The sequence below is a fragment of the Etheostoma spectabile genome, chromosome 17 (genome assembly GCF_008692095.1).
Source record: "Etheostoma spectabile isolate EspeVRDwgs_2016 chromosome 17, UIUC_Espe_1.0, whole genome shotgun sequence".
Classification (NCBI taxonomy): Eukaryota; Metazoa; Chordata; class Actinopteri; order Perciformes; family Percidae; genus Etheostoma; species Etheostoma spectabile.
The window spans coordinates 10,413,769-10,429,434 of record NC_045749.1 but is presented as its reverse complement, the minus strand read 5'-3'; the positions used below and the strand labels follow the sequence as shown (position 1 = coordinate 10,429,434).

Sequence of the window (15,666 nt, the reverse complement as noted above, 5' to 3'; positions counted from 1 at the left end):
TAAAATAAGACGTCATAAGATGTCTTTAGTCTAGAAATCTATGATATGCTTTAGAGCAAAATAAAATGTACAGAGGATGCACACAGAAACATCCAACAGCAATGTAAAATATACAGATTTGTAGTTAATAGCAGATGGCAGCCAATGCTTTGACTCATGGGGGATGAGCTATTAAAGGACTGAGGTATGAAGTGAAGGGAGATGGGTGATTCTACAAATCATTTGGACTGAAGAGCACTTCAAAAAATGTGCAAAATGTGCAAAATGTTTTGTGCAAGTGCACAGACCAGGTAACAAGACTCTACAGTCATGCTATTGCCTCTGTTAGCTTGAGATAATTGTCAACATAAGCAACATGCTAACATGCTTAAAATGACAACATTACAATATTACCATGTCAATGTTTAACAGGTATACTGTTTACCATGTTTCTCGTCTTAGTTTAGCGTGTGACGTTAGCATTTTCTTATTAGCACAAAACAGCAAGTACAGCTGAGGCTCAAGGGAATGTCATATTTTGTGTGTAGTCATGAAAGTATAGGGCAAATTAAATGAGATGAAAAGTTAACAATCCCAGAATTTTTTTGCTGTGACTGAGGTGGCCCAGTGGCTAGCACTGTTGCTCACAATGCTAGCCACTGGGCCACCATGTTGCCATGTGATATGTATTAGGATACTTTGTCATGGAACCATGAATGTCTCTCCAATATTTCAAGGTAATCCATCCAATAGTCATTCCTTGGGCCATGCTACTGGCATGGCTAAAGCCTTGCAGCATGTTCCTTGTAGCAGTGGGCTAATTCTACTGTTTCTGTCACTGTTTGAACCTGACTAACTTTGTTGTTGTGTTAACTTTCCAGATTTGCTGAAAACCCTGCCACAAATGAGTAAAAAGTGATGTGCCCATTTGATATCTGATAAACCTTCAAAGTGGACTTCCTGGTTGGTTCAATCTTCTCACTGATACCTATGGCAACACACCCACACAGCCTTTCACTGTGATATATCAGAGGGCTATTGTCGATCTGAGAGTAGTCACTGACACCAATTACATTTCTGTCAGTGACGTCACACCTTTTTTTGATGAGCGACTATATTAGTCGCTCATCCTCTACTGGAACCCACATACACACACAGGGCTGCCAACTCTCACGCATTGGCCGTGAGACACACGCATTTGACTGGTTTCACACGCTCACACGCCACACCCCCGATTTCTCACGCTGAAGTGTCAACCCGGTCGGTCAAATTTCTGATAGATGAGTTTATCTATAGATTTATCTGTTTAGCCACTAGTTGAGCTTTCAGAGACTGTGAGGGGGTTCAAGAGCGCTCCCTGTCTGTGAAAGTTTCGAATTGTCGCAAACTGAGAATATTTTTTACGATCCATCCCATTTCCCCGGCTTTAGGTAAGAGCTCTGAGTATCACAGACCCGTCCGTCGCTTCGTGTCCACTCTCTCTGTAACATAGAGGTGAGCAGCGCGGCTGGTAGCGTAGCAACTTCGTTCATGTTAGTGGACCTGCTCTGCTGTGACAGTGACGCGTTGCATCCGTGTAGTCCTCCGATAATGCGCAGCGTACAGCCTCCTCTAAACTTTGTCAGAGACCAGACCCGAATGGGCGTCTGTGTCTGTCAGACGGTCTGAATGAGATCTACCATATCAGCGGAGCAATGACATGCACAGCTGACACTCTCCACATCTCGGACAACAAGATGGGAGAGTTATATTTTGAATGGCACAAAGTTGTAAACATGGGCAGAAACTGGTGAAACACATCTAGCTTACTATATATCCTATACTATATATACTACATATATACACTATACTATTATACTATACTGCAACGTTGGCCACTATTGTGCTTCTCTAACCTCGGTGCATCTCTAAATGTAACTGTAAATATTAATTTGATGTTTTATGAAATGAACAAATAGTCTTTTTTTCCCCAAAAAGTAAATCCAGTAAGTGGGCCAGAGGATGAGGCCAAACATTACTGAACCTTGGCACAAAGGTTAAAGGATTAGAATTTATGTAGATCAGTGGTTCTTATTCTTTAGAATTTCAGTGGTCTTAGTTGATCCCTCACATTAATTTAACTTTGGGTCCCTTGTCCCAACACCAGGGACCCCTGGCCCTGTTCCCACAGACCCAAATCTTCTCAGCTGTTGATGAGATTTGCTACTGTCTCTCATGTGGTTCATTAAGTTTGGCACGTTGTCTGGGTCAGTTCTTATATCATAAGAGTTAATAATGTATATAATGTAAATGCGGAATGCCGTAAAACCTGTTGATACTACAACAATGCAAAGGCTCTTAACCCTACAGTTTTTGCACTATCAGGTAAGACTTGATTTCTCCATTTTTTTGCAAAAAAACTCTCCAGAAAGTGCCCTTTAATGGTTTATTTTTCAATTTTTTTCCCTGGGGGGGCATACCCCCAGACCCCCCTAGGGAGAACCCCACCCCCCCACATATCACAAATCACAATTTAAACCCTGAAGGATAAAGACCACAAAAAATTGCTTTGTACGTGGCAAAATATGGGTTGCCCCCCCAAATCTCACTCCAAGGTTTTGGGAAAAGTTGGCAGCCCTGCACACAAAATACACCAAGGAGAGGAGGTCAGGGCACATGCCGTCTGTTATTTTGATGGATCTACATCTCAACTGAAAGTTTACACTTCACCAGTAAAGGAAGAATATAACATGAGATCTATTCTTGAAACATCCACCAACTGTACTTGAGTATTGGACTAACCCCTTAAAGAAAATATGTAATCTGATATTTCTTTGGCTGCTTTAATTTACACATATCACACACCAGCACTCACTAAAGCTCAAACAAAACCATTGTGGCTAGCAGGACAGAACAGACTTTGATTTGTAAATATGTTCTCCCAGATCAAAGGCAACTTCTTCAGATGGACAGAGTAGCCTTTAAGTAGGGGCTATTGAGTTTCATGAGCAAGGGCACAAGCAGTTAACTTCTAATTAGAAAGATGGCCGTGCAGAAGAGCCCTCTGATCAAAAGCCTAGTTCGAAGATTGCCAGCATCTCAATCATTTAAATTTGTGAGACTTGCTTGACCATCAAAGGTGTAGTTGAATAGGCTTCTTCCACTCAAGACACTCCAAGACAAAAGGCGTTTGTGACAACAGATGATGAACAGCAGATGCCGAAGTGGGAAGAGCACTTTGTTTTAGTGGGATGTAGAAAAAATAGTATTTTCTTGATTAAAAAAAGCATGGGATGTTCTTAATAAAGCTGCTTTAAAGAGCATCACTCCAAGCGCTTATTCTATCAATGCATTAGCTGAACTTATAACGTGTGTGTACTGTAGCTTGTATCGTATGTTGCTTTTATGTAATGTTTTTACTTTCAATGTGTGTACACCACTAGAACCACAGTGAAATGTTGTTTTGTGTATAGTTGAAATGCAAATTAAACACATTTGAGTTGACTTGACTGCCTCACTGTCTATGTCAATAACCGGAAGGTGTGGCTTGGTAGTGGACTCGTTGGGAAGGGAAGCAAGTGCATTCTGGGAGTTCTTGTCTTTCATCCACATGAGCCAAAAATACATTTTCTGGCTTTTCTCTGTCTAGAAGGCACCAATAAAAAAAAAAAAATCACATTTCTACTACATAACTAACCCAGTTTAAATAAATGTTAATTTTTCCAGCGCTGAAATATCCCTTTAAGGATAAATTTTAAATAAATAGGTAATCGCCAGCATGACACATCAAGATGTTTGCAGTTTTCCTTTTAGGGAACAAATACAAGAAATCACTGAATTACTGGAAAATTCAAATAATTTGACCCAAAAGTAGCACATGTGCTCCTCAAACCATTGTGAATGAATACTTTGTCTCATGCTCTCTTTCATCAAATAGCACGTTTTCTACTTATCATTAGTATAATTTTTTTTTTTTTTTGTCACTACACTAGACAGTCACTACACTTTATATCTTTGACTTTATATTTTTGATATTTTATACTGTTATATTTTATGCTGTTATATTCTTATATTTTTTGTGTCAACACTGCAAAGGGATTGCTTTAATCTCGTTGCACAAGTACCGTGTACTTGTGTATAATGACAATAAAGGCATTCTATTCTATTCTATTCTATAAAAGGATCAAATTTCTATTTGGAATAACCTTCTCCTCCCACTGCCAAGAGATCAAGCTTCCCGTGCCTCACATGTTCTGCATGCATATTAATACTTTGTCATCTTTCATATCCTATGGTCATTAGCTTTAAGATATGGGTAAAGCCCAACCATCTGTGCAATTCCAGCTTTTACCTGAACATCACATCTAGCATCTGGAGTGTTCCTTTTGAAAATAAAAAGAATGACTTATAGTGTGTTTTTACAACAAACACCATTTATTTTTAACAGGATACTGCTTTGATTCAATTTAATATAAAAATATATTATACAGTATGCTTTTAAGGTGTGAATTATGTAGTTATTTAGGGCTTGACAGCTAATTTAAGGCGGCTTCACATTTGGTGGCCACAAGATGGCGACATCTCCATTTTCTTTTATGTTGACACTGTTGGCTATGCGCTTGCACACATTTAAATGTTCTCTCAGAGCATATGGTTTCTGTTTCTACCTGACCCCTCACAGACATAACACACTCCAGACCATTTTCTTTATCTCTCCCCTCCCTCTGTTTAAATAATACATTGTGCACTGAGGCTCACAGTCATGACAAGACAGGACAAACAGCAGGGTAAAAATAAAACCTCAGGGCCCTGGGCTTTGGTGCCAGAAGCCATAGAAAATATTTTTATTACACTGAAGTGTTCTTTCAGTGAAAGTATTTCAGGGGATCAAAAGTTAGCAGAAGCTGTGAATCATTAGATCCCTAAAGTATATACAACATGGTCAAACTTGTCTCTTGTACATATTCACACCTAGAAATTCCTGGCACAGGCGTACACAAATGTTTATTCGTGCTTGGCTTATGTTTGTGTATTACATGTTTATCTCTATTGACATGTGATGCTGTCTTAGTCACAGCTACTATGCTCACATACATAACACAAATGTTTCATAAAAGTCAGTGATAATACGTAAAGGACAGCATTAAGATGTCCTTGATATCAGGATGCCCTGGCAACCAAGACAGGAAGTGAAAAGTAAAGACAAATGAATCTAAAGAGGTATAAAGATAGTGTTGTCTCACTAAAATGAGTCTTCAGCTGAGAGCATACTATACCAGTGTCAAACATAAAAGTGCACACAAAATAATTGCTTGTCCTCTGTGTTTTGTGTGACATAGCTGTGTGCAAAAGATAGAACAGACAGGTTGTTGCTTGGAGTTGTGAGGAATCTACACTATCAGTTGAACACAAGCTTTTTTTCTTTTGATCGAGGCACAAATAGAGCTTGACAAAGAGCAGCACGCCACAGCAAATGTGTGCGCCTTTCTTTGTACATTCTGCAAAGGGAGTTGGAGGTAAAATAGCTGCATATTTAGATACTCATGCTGTCTAAATAATTTTGGCTAGGAATACGATATGTAACCAATCATTTAAAAATGTTTGCTGATAAAACCTGATCTCAGCATATTATTTCAGTTGCAGAAAAAAATCCTATCTGATAAAAAACATTTGGATTTCTATGACAGTTTAGACTTTTTCTTTATAAATAGTTCAATTTTTTTTTGGTTCAGAGATGGAATATTTGTGTCTAATCTCAAAAGCGTGCCTGGAACAGCTGCCGTAAATCAGGCCTGAAGTTGAACAATGTGCAAAGCTAAACACTTAGCAAGTTATCATGCATCTCAGAAGAAGTGAGTGATGAAAAATAATAAGGGCAGATAGGAGCTGGAGGCTGATTGATAGCAAATTAGAAAGGATAGATGCATGCTAAGTATAAAACAGAGGGTAATAAAAAGGTTGAGAGTGAAAATTAGAAGAGAAGTGGGTGAGAGTGAGGGAGACAGAAACAGCGGGAGAACAGAAGATTTAAATTGGAAGAGGCAGTGTTATTAGAAATAATCTTACCCTTGCAGTGCTTTCTCTCCAAACCAGTCCCCTTTTCCGAGGCTGCGCAAGTAGACAGGCTCTCCGTTGGGCAAATCTTCCCTGGTCACATTAACCTAGTGAAAAAACAGAAACCAGGCCAGGCAGAGGAGAGTTAGAGAGTAATGTGACAAGGAGGAAGATGGGATAAAAAGTGAAAAAGAAAGGGTGATTTATGACAGTATAAAGATGTGTGGCAAGTAAAGGAAAGTACATTTACATTCTCCCTCTCTCTCCCCTTTCATATCTTATGTCCTGTCAAAAAAAATGAAGGCTGAAAATGCCCAAAAAATGGGGTAATCTGTCACAAATAGATGACAGGATCTTGAGGTTGACACTGGCCACTTATCAGCCAGATAACATGTGAGCGATGGCGCTGTGCTGGTAGACTTTACAAATCAAAGTAATGGCACTTGAGTAGATTTTTGAGGAAGTGAATGGAGATTGTCGTTTTTGCCTAATGAAGGATCTTGTCTTCATCCATTACTCAGTTCTGCGCAGTGGTTTCAGCTTATCCAGCACCAGCACAATGTACTGCTCCCAACACCTGAGTGACAGCATAATTATTAAAGATCTATTATTATCATGTGAGAGCAGTAAAAAGCAAAGAGAAGAAGAAGAAGAAGGACTAAGAGAAGGTAAAAGGTGTAGGCCAATCGCAGATTATGTATGTGTTGTGAGATGCTAAAATTTGGTGGGATTTCTTCTAGACAAAGTGCATCCTCAGGGGTCTAGATGGAGACAAAGTGAGAGATGTGGGAATAGCCATGCGAAAAGCATTGATAAGGTCAGGAACGTGTGTGTGTGTGTGTGTGTGAGAGTGTGTGAGTGTGTGCGCGTGGGTGTGTGTGTTCATGTCTGCGTCCCTGTGTTTATTTGTTTGTAATGTAGTTGTGCCAACCTTGTGAAGTGGGTTGCATCTGTTTGTGGTGAATGGAGAGTAAAAAAGACGGAAAACTATCTTCATTCTTTACAATGACATCCTGGACGTATGAACTGTTAAAAAATAATATGAATTTGTTTTACTCACTGTGTCTTGAGGGGATATTTTATGGATATATTTAGTAAGTTCAAATCTTACCATTTGTGGATTTTAAAGACTTAAATCTTTTTATTATTATGTTGTACAAAAGCTCATAAAGTAATGATGATGAGGAGGATGAGGGGTAGTGGAAGGGTGGAGGAGGAACATGACCAGTGAACGAAGCATCAGGACAAAGAATAAGAAAGATATGGATGATGAGCAGGGAGCAAATTAGGAGGAAGAGTACCGGAACAAACATGTTAATCAAAACATGTTAACAATACAAGCACATGAAAGCCCACCAACAGTTTTGATGTCAGGCGGGACAGTGAGTCATCTGCACTCAGTGTAAAAGCCAGTGTTGATGATAGAAAGGTGAAATAAAAGTGACTCCATTCACCTTCCTAGATGCTCCCAGAGCATCTGCAAGAGATGATGACAGAGGCGGCATCTACCTTATCTCAAGATGATTGATGACAGCCAACTTTCACCAAAAATACTTCCACTTTGCTTCAAAGATAGGTGTCTTTTTTTCCCATGTGTGGCACGATGCTCTGTGTTGTTGATGTTTTGATGATTATTTAGGTGTTAGGCTAGAGGCACTGTTCTCACCTTTCCCTTACTGATGATGAAGAAAGTGTCTCCTCTAGCCCCCTGTCTGATGATGTACTCTCCATCTCCGTAATGTGTCTGTTAGAAGAGAAGACCAGAGACGAGAAGTGTTATTCAAGCACACTATGGTTCTTTTGTCTTCTTTCTCACATTGGGATTGAGACCTCGCTAATCAGAGACAACAACTGCAGAGAAATTAATGCTTAATAAGGTGCAGTGAGATCAACAACAAAGTTTCTCTGCCTTCCACCCACTGCTTGCATGGATATGTCCTGTGACCTTAAACATGAATGAGCAGGTAAAATAGAGTGAATAAATGACCACTACTGCATTAGATTTGAAAGCAAATAACACCTACTTTCCAAGAATAAAATTAGTACAAACATCCATCAATTTTCTATACCAAATAATCCTGTTCAGGGTTATGGGTGCCGGGCCTATCCCAGCATGCATTGGTTAAGCACAACCTCTGGACTGGTCATCATGCACAAGGCCAACACACATAAATGGAAAGACACTTTCACACACACACATTCACTCTTTGTGTTAACAAATAAAATTTAGTGCCAGATAGGGACTACATTGTCAAGGGTATAGTAATCAAAAATTAATCACAGACCAAAAGACAAGACACTTATGTCACTTAAAGGCCATTATGTGACCCAGCACCACCATACTATGGGACCTCTGCACATACAAGGAATAACATTACCTTATCTCTAAAGAGAAACATTGGAGTGTTTCTGTGTGTTGTTGTTTGTGAGCTGCGGACATTGCTCTTGCTGTTGTGTTTTTGTTGTGTCTCCCTCCTTCCTGTCTTTCCTCTGTGTGTGTGTTTTTTGTATTGGTCCTTGGACACGTTCTCATGTCTCAGCATACTGTTTGTAACTGTTTGTAATCTAGGAATGAAAAACATTTGGTCACAAAAAAAAAAGAAACTTTGGATGGGCCATGTCAAATTTCACACACCACTGATTGGTTAATTGCTGGGTAACGGCAATCAACAGTCTATGAAGCTGATAAATATAAACTGAAACAACTTCCCAACACTAATATCTCCCTCAGCCAACAGTACAAACGCATAAATCATGAGTACATGTATAGGCTTGTTAAACAGTGTGGGAGTAACGATAGTCACCATTGCAGGGGTGCTTGCAATTTTTTATATTTATATTGAACAGCTATTGTATATGTCTTATTAAAACAAAGCTTTCCTTTGCTTGTTTTTGTAGGCTACACAACTAGAATCTCCTACCCAAACCAGCGTAGACATTACATGACCAATCCATTCCTCAAGTCTTAAAATTCAAAAGATCTGCAACAAGTTTTCCTTTTTAATCTCTTAAAAGCAATAATCTGGAAACAATTTATTTTATATACAAATGATTGCACACATACACTTAAGTGTCATTGAACAACCTAAAAAAAAGGAGGCAAAGGCCATATTTTAATGCAATTCAATTCAATGTTGGAAGTCTCAATATTAGCAGCACACATCAAAAGTGTAACTGAAAATGAGTTTGCATAACTAAATTATGCTGGGAAAAAAACATCAAACGAAGTGGTGTGCAGATGGGTAGAAAATGTGATTTAGGAAAACATCTCAAAAAGAAAACATTCTGTAGTTATAAGGGCATTTCAATGATTTTTCATGTCCTAATCATTTACAACATTCTGTCCATTTTAACACTAACACTATCTGTATTATGTCTTCTTTTGGGAGATAAATGTATGGAAATCTAGTAAGATGTTTGGAGGTGTCTGCTTTGTGCTGCAGATGTCAAAGGCTTTGAAAGAGGCACTTACCTCCTCAAGGACATCGGCAAGCTTGCTCAGAATATCTTCCTGCAGGTCGTGGAATGTGGGAACGCTGCAAGAAAAGGGAAAAAAAGGCTTATGCACGGGCGTATGCATGATTGTGATCCTGATGCTGTTAGCAGTGTAAGTCTAGGTATGAGATTTACCGTCCAGTTTTCTTTGCACAAGTACAATGACTTGTGATTGGCCAAAGTTTACTAAATCCTGTAAACAGAGCCAAGAGGAGTTGCAGAAGTCTTTCCCGCTGCCTTACAATATGCTAAAAGGTTACGGAATGTTTGCTCAATGATGCCAAAGACGAACTTCCTGCCTAACCAAGCTTTAAGTCTTTTGTTTTCGGATTTAAAAAAAACTTTGAAAGAGTTGACTAGAATAGAAGCAGACCTTTCATCTGAAGTGAGCAACATACGTAGAGGCCACAGAAACATATAAAATCAATATTTTGCAGTATGTTGCATTACAGTATTTGCAATACAATATAAATATTTCAGCTTGTACAGGGCAACGTGTCGAGTTAAACAACAGGGAATCAGGTCCTTAGGGTGAATACACCAACATGAAGCTCTACTGTTTGTTCCGTTTGCTTCCCGGTAGCATCAATGAATGTTATTTGCCTGCTATCAAGCCTACTGAATAAAACTGGCCTAATGTTTATCAAGGGGGAGAGAAAATAACCCCTGTTGGTGAAAAATGGACTTTTCGCCCATGAAGCATCTTGTCTTGGCCCCCGACCCAGGCCCTAGCCACTGTGTTGATCCTTATGTTGTTGCTTTTTCAGCAGAGGCACTAGTTAACCAGCTAGGCAGTGAACGAAGGACCCTACTTGAAACATATGGAGTTTCCCTTAAGCTGCAGAGCTGTCAACATCAACAAATATACTCTATTGTAGTAAATTCATAGTTTAACAACTTAATTGTGTTACAGGAAATTAATCAATTATACAAGGCCACCGGGGAAGTGCATTTTCACTAATGTGGTGTTTTTGATCATTTGAAAAATTCTAACATCATTACACTCATGGCACTATGCAACCGTGAGTAAAGATAACAAATCATTTCTGTTGTGATCTTAGAAAAACCAACACTTCTTTGATGAAGGGGTTTGATTACTGCTTTCCCATGCTCATTTTCCATGTCTTTTCATTTATTGTTGGGCAGATGGCTTCTTTTTTCATGCCAGGCAGACTTTTATCTTAAGTAGAGTCAGAGGGAGAGGGTAGAGTCAAAGCCCACCTGCCTTTAAAAATATCAATTTAAAGCTATTTTCATTTTGTAAACTTAGGTGATGCCTGTCAGTTCATTGGACACCATCGCAGTTACCCTTCCTGGAGCAATGTGTTTGAGGGATTACAAATTCATGCTAGAAAGGATAATAAAAAAGGTCTTCTCGAGCAAACTCACTTCCTGTATGTTATACCATGTGGGATTTCTCTGTTTGTTTTTTATCTGTTTTTCCCCTCCACAACTTGTAACAACAAATATATAATTTCACAGCAGTTTAACTGTGGGTGGACGACTCAGGGGCCAGCCTGTGTTTGTTCTTATACACTATACTCACTACTGCTCTTTCATTAGATGTTGCTAGTTGCAACCCCCCCCCCCCCCCCCCCCCCCCCCCCCCCCATACCCTTTTATCAACCCAACACACAGAGTGAGCCCAAACCAAGCAATACGTATGTACATCTATTAAATATTGACTAATCTGTTGGACTGTTATATAAGAGCCGCTGAGAGGCAAGAACTGCTACATGCTCAAATACTCAGTAAAGAGACAGACAATGTCTTTTTTTAGTTAAAGCCATTACTAAAATAGCTTCAGTCTTAGGACATGAAAGTAAGAGCAATAGATTATTCCTTTATGGTGAAAAGGTACTGTAGAAACAGCAGAGATTGAAGTGGCTTTATTGAAACTATCCAGGGAGACTGTTCTCAACCGCATTTGTCATTATGGTCAAACACTTAAAGCTTCTTTTATGTTTCCCTAACCGGCAATATCATGCATTACTGTAAAAAATTACAGTCCACTCTTAGAAGAAAAGGGAGAAATAGTATATTGGTTACCGTAAATAGTTATACTGCTGTAAACTAGTCGTGATTGAGTGGTCCAAGTGAAGCGGTGAAAGTGACAATTAACTATGTAGCCTGGGCCAAATCGCCTAATACTACCTAGATGTGTGACCACCACACAAAAAAGGGGACACGCCGAATCTCTAGATTAGCTGCAGCCGAGGCCCTTTACCCATATGGTTAAACGGCCTGTGAGAGCACAGTACAAGTTCTGCTTTTAAACGCTTCCTTACAGTAAAATAAGAGGCATTATCAGCTAAATGTACTTCAAGGTGGACATTTCAATTCTTATTTAATGCTGTATAGTGAATAATAATGCCTCATATATTAATTGGGATATTTTCTGAGTAAAATCTAAATCTGCAACGTTCTCTGTCAGGTAAATGTTATAAAAATCATGTTTTACTATGAAATAGAAGTACACAGTAAGTCAGTAGTAGACAGTTAAGTTGCATATTAAGTGCGTTTGGAAAGCTACAAGCAGCAATACAGGAGGCCAAGCAATTAGCCCGTTCCAAATAGGCATTTTTTGTTTTTTTTCTATTATTTTTTTGTCATTTTAGGTCTTTATTTATCTAGGACAGCTTAAGACATCAAAAGGGAAGAGAGGGGGAATGGCATTTAGCAATGGGCCGCAGGACGGGGTCAAACCTGCGGCCGCTGCGTGCCTGGGAACAGGCGCACATTCATAGAGGTTTACCCCTCATATAGGCATGCTTTGAATGGCCACTGCACTAGCAGGAGTAATTTTTGGAGTAGCCAGGACTCGTTTTGGAAGATGTTGACATTCAACGCAATACAGTGGCCTGCATATGTGAGAGGAAGTTGAAAAATAATAGAACAGCATCTCATGAGAAAATTAAGTGGTATATGAAATATAGGAAAGATGTGATATAATTTTCATAAGTGGCGTGAGGAAGACCAAAGTGAAAAAGGAAAGTCAAACAAAGAAAGGGAGCGAGAGAGATATATGCTGAATGAGATGTAAATCTTATTCCTCGTGATTACCGCACACTGCTCTCCCTGTGTCTTTTGATGAGTCTTTCTTTTATCCTATACTCCATGTAAGCCTTTTAAGTGATACTATGGTTGTGGTTGTTAGGGTGTAAGGCTCTCTGATAGACATCGGGATATTAAAGAAAGATGTTACAGTTACAAGGTATTTTTCCAGTGGGATGAACGCCACCAGGATTTCATTGTGAGTTATATCATTTATAGGCAACAATGAGGAGTAAGGAATCTTCTGAGGAACAGCTCACACATAGTCTTCTGAATTCATTTAGGTAATTCATTCATTGCATTTTAGATCAAAGCCCCATCCTGGATGATATTTCTGTCATTGTAGGACAGCTAACAGGCTTCCTCACCTTTTCAGAAACTCCATATACTCTGTGTGCTTGATGAGACCCGTCCTCATCATGATCGTCTGAAAACATTGTCGGTCAATGGCCCACAGCTTCACATTTGTTAGAGCTGGAAAGAAAAATACACATAAGCAATGTAATGAAAGACCGTTAATACCCTCAAGCAATCAGAATAATAAAACAACACATTTTATGCATTATACATGCTCAGCAACATCTTTATGCTTTGTAAGGTAGGATGCGCAGTATGGATATTGTGAATATCATATGCACTTTAAAACATTTGACATTGAACTTGATATGAAAGAAGAATCATAGTGTGTAGCATGTGTGAGTGAATTTAAAGAAAGGTAAACCCTCCTGCAATCGCTTTTCAGCGAGTAGGGTGGAGAAATCCTTTTTTATGTTTAGTTACTTTTTCTTGGCAATGTTATTACAATTACTTGGATGAACATGTTTCTTTAGCTGCTGATCAGGCCTGCAAAACTATTAGGAGGCATTCTGAACAAGCAGTCTTTATTCTGCAGTTGAAGTTAATTGGTGTTTTTGGAATACCTTGCATGGATGGCTAGCTTCAAGTCATGCTACAGCGTTTTAATTGGTTTAAGGTCAGGAGTTTGACTTGACTATGCCCAGGTTTTCTTTTTCATTAGTTGAACCCCTCGAGTTACTGATTGCTCCTTGAGTTAAGGCCAATTATCAACTGTGATAAAAGACAAGATGTACCCCTGATATTCTTCTGTCTAGCATTTTGTCTTGTTTTTCCACAGAAGTATTGTTCCATGGAGCGTCTATGTTATGTAAGATAAACATTAAACCATACATACAGCCATTAATTTCCTCTGTAGTATCTTTACATGGACAAACTCGTGTTTTGCCAGTTTTCTCATTACATACATCTGGCAGCTGCGTCAGAATTTTATGAAATGTCATGAGTTAGCAATAACATGACTCTCTGAAGTTGTCTCCTCCACTGAACTCAAACGAGTAGTCGTCCGCGCTCTCTACACTTTCAAGGAAATTACTTTGAGGATGAGCATTTTAACAGTGACAGGACATCAATCACTCACAAAGTCATGACAACGAAACAAGTACAGCCATACAAGTACAGCTTTTTCTTCTCGTGTAGATATGTAGGGAGGAAAGCCTTGATGACTGCGTTCCCATGGAAACTGCTCTCACGTGGGTCCCGCAAAATATTACAGCTACAGTAGCTTGGCAAATAGTAATATGGGGCACTTAGTTAACTATAGCACACCCCCCAATCCCTCTGCCTCACTGTGACAGTTTTCTTATTGAGGCTAGATAACATTTAATTGAGTTAGGGAACAGATGCCCAGAATGCATCACTGTTAAACTACACTTCTTTGACACCTCCTTAAATAATGTAGGCTACAGTTCTCTTCCCGCAATCCTCACAGAATACCCAGACCTTTAAAGAAGAGAAACAATGCTAAACCTTTTGAATTTTTTTTCAATTTTGCTGCTGGTTTGGTGTTTGATGGAGGCCTGGCTCTTTCAAAATTCCTTTTCTTGCCATGTTCTGTGAATTTAGCATCAACAGGTCTGTAGTCTCTTTCAATCAGAATGTCTCACCTAGACAGATCTCTTTTGGAACCATGGTTTTGATCAGAGCAATGGACCTCTAACCCACACCTGAGTGTCATGATATTTCCTTTCTTTTTTAGATAAAATTGTTTTTTTTTAACAAAACATGTAAAAATTCCATATTTCATCTAGCTGAGCCAAATAGTGATTTTCAGAGTTCAGTGCTTCACTTTGTTGACAGCAGTTTATGGTAATTATTTCAGAATGATGTTGGGTTTTCTCAAGGTATCATTATCTTTTGCAACAAATGCTCTCATTTCCACTTTACAACTTTAATTGTGTTATACAGTAGGGGTAATAAAAATAAGATCTGACCCCAAAACAAATCTGGAGAGGCGCATTGAGCTCTGTGGCCACAGGGACAAGTAGTAATGTTACACACAAATTCATCAGATAAGTCACTCTGTTTGCTAATTTGTTTGAGTGTGTGTGTCTGTTGCCAGAGCTTTTCATCTCATCATCCCAATGTGACATTTTTCACACAGATTTAGATAAAACAAACCTAAGCTATCCTTGTGAGTACAGAAGTTTATGAGAGTGAGGATCTTTTTGCACAGAGAGGTGATTCTGGCCAGGGAAATCTTTTACAGTTTTTAAAATGTCTTTAGGCAAGGATAGCTGTGATAACCAGGCAAATACTAGGAATGTAAATATGGCTCCATTAGCACACATACACACATACAATGTGCTAATGCACAAACTCATATACTCCAGGTATTTATATACACATACATGAGTGACTGAACACACTCCCACGGACACCACAATTATTTCTTTGCAGACCAAGTGTTTGGCAGCACTTTAAAATAGGGCAAAACCTCAGGAGAAATGTCCTCATTACACAGCCTGACATTGTTTTTAGTTCAAGACACTTTCTTGGAGCTGGAACCCCAAACACACAGCGTGACATACAAATGTATACAGGCACAGATGTGTGGATACATGGATGTGATGCAGGCATATTGTACAAGCACACACAGATATCAGATACATAGATAAGATGCAAATACACACAAGTATGCTGTTGATATAAACACACATGCGGCTGTGTGGACATACACATAAACATGCACTGATACAAAAGTCCAAACACATTTTCCACACGTTATATAAATATATATATATATATATA

The 15,666-nt window shown here is 39.0% G+C and overlaps 1 protein-coding gene across 2 annotated transcripts in view; it reads right to left on the bottom strand.

Annotated features, from left to right (window-relative positions):
- Positions 1 to 15,666, bottom strand: part of LOC116705324 (cGMP-dependent protein kinase 1) — a 79,492-nt gene that overhangs the window by 15,054 nt on the left and 48,772 nt on the right. For both annotated transcript variants that reach the window (XM_032541414.1, XM_032541413.1), the window contains exons 4-7: positions 12,930 to 13,035; positions 9,485 to 9,548; positions 7,679 to 7,756; positions 6,025 to 6,119 (exon numbers count right to left, since the gene is read on the bottom strand). In XM_032541414.1, coding sequence (XP_032397305.1) covers positions 6,025 to 6,119; positions 7,679 to 7,756; positions 9,485 to 9,548; positions 12,930 to 13,035 — 343 coding nt within the window. The remainder of the gene's footprint in view (positions 1 to 6,024; positions 6,120 to 7,678; positions 7,757 to 9,484; positions 9,549 to 12,929; positions 13,036 to 15,666) is intronic.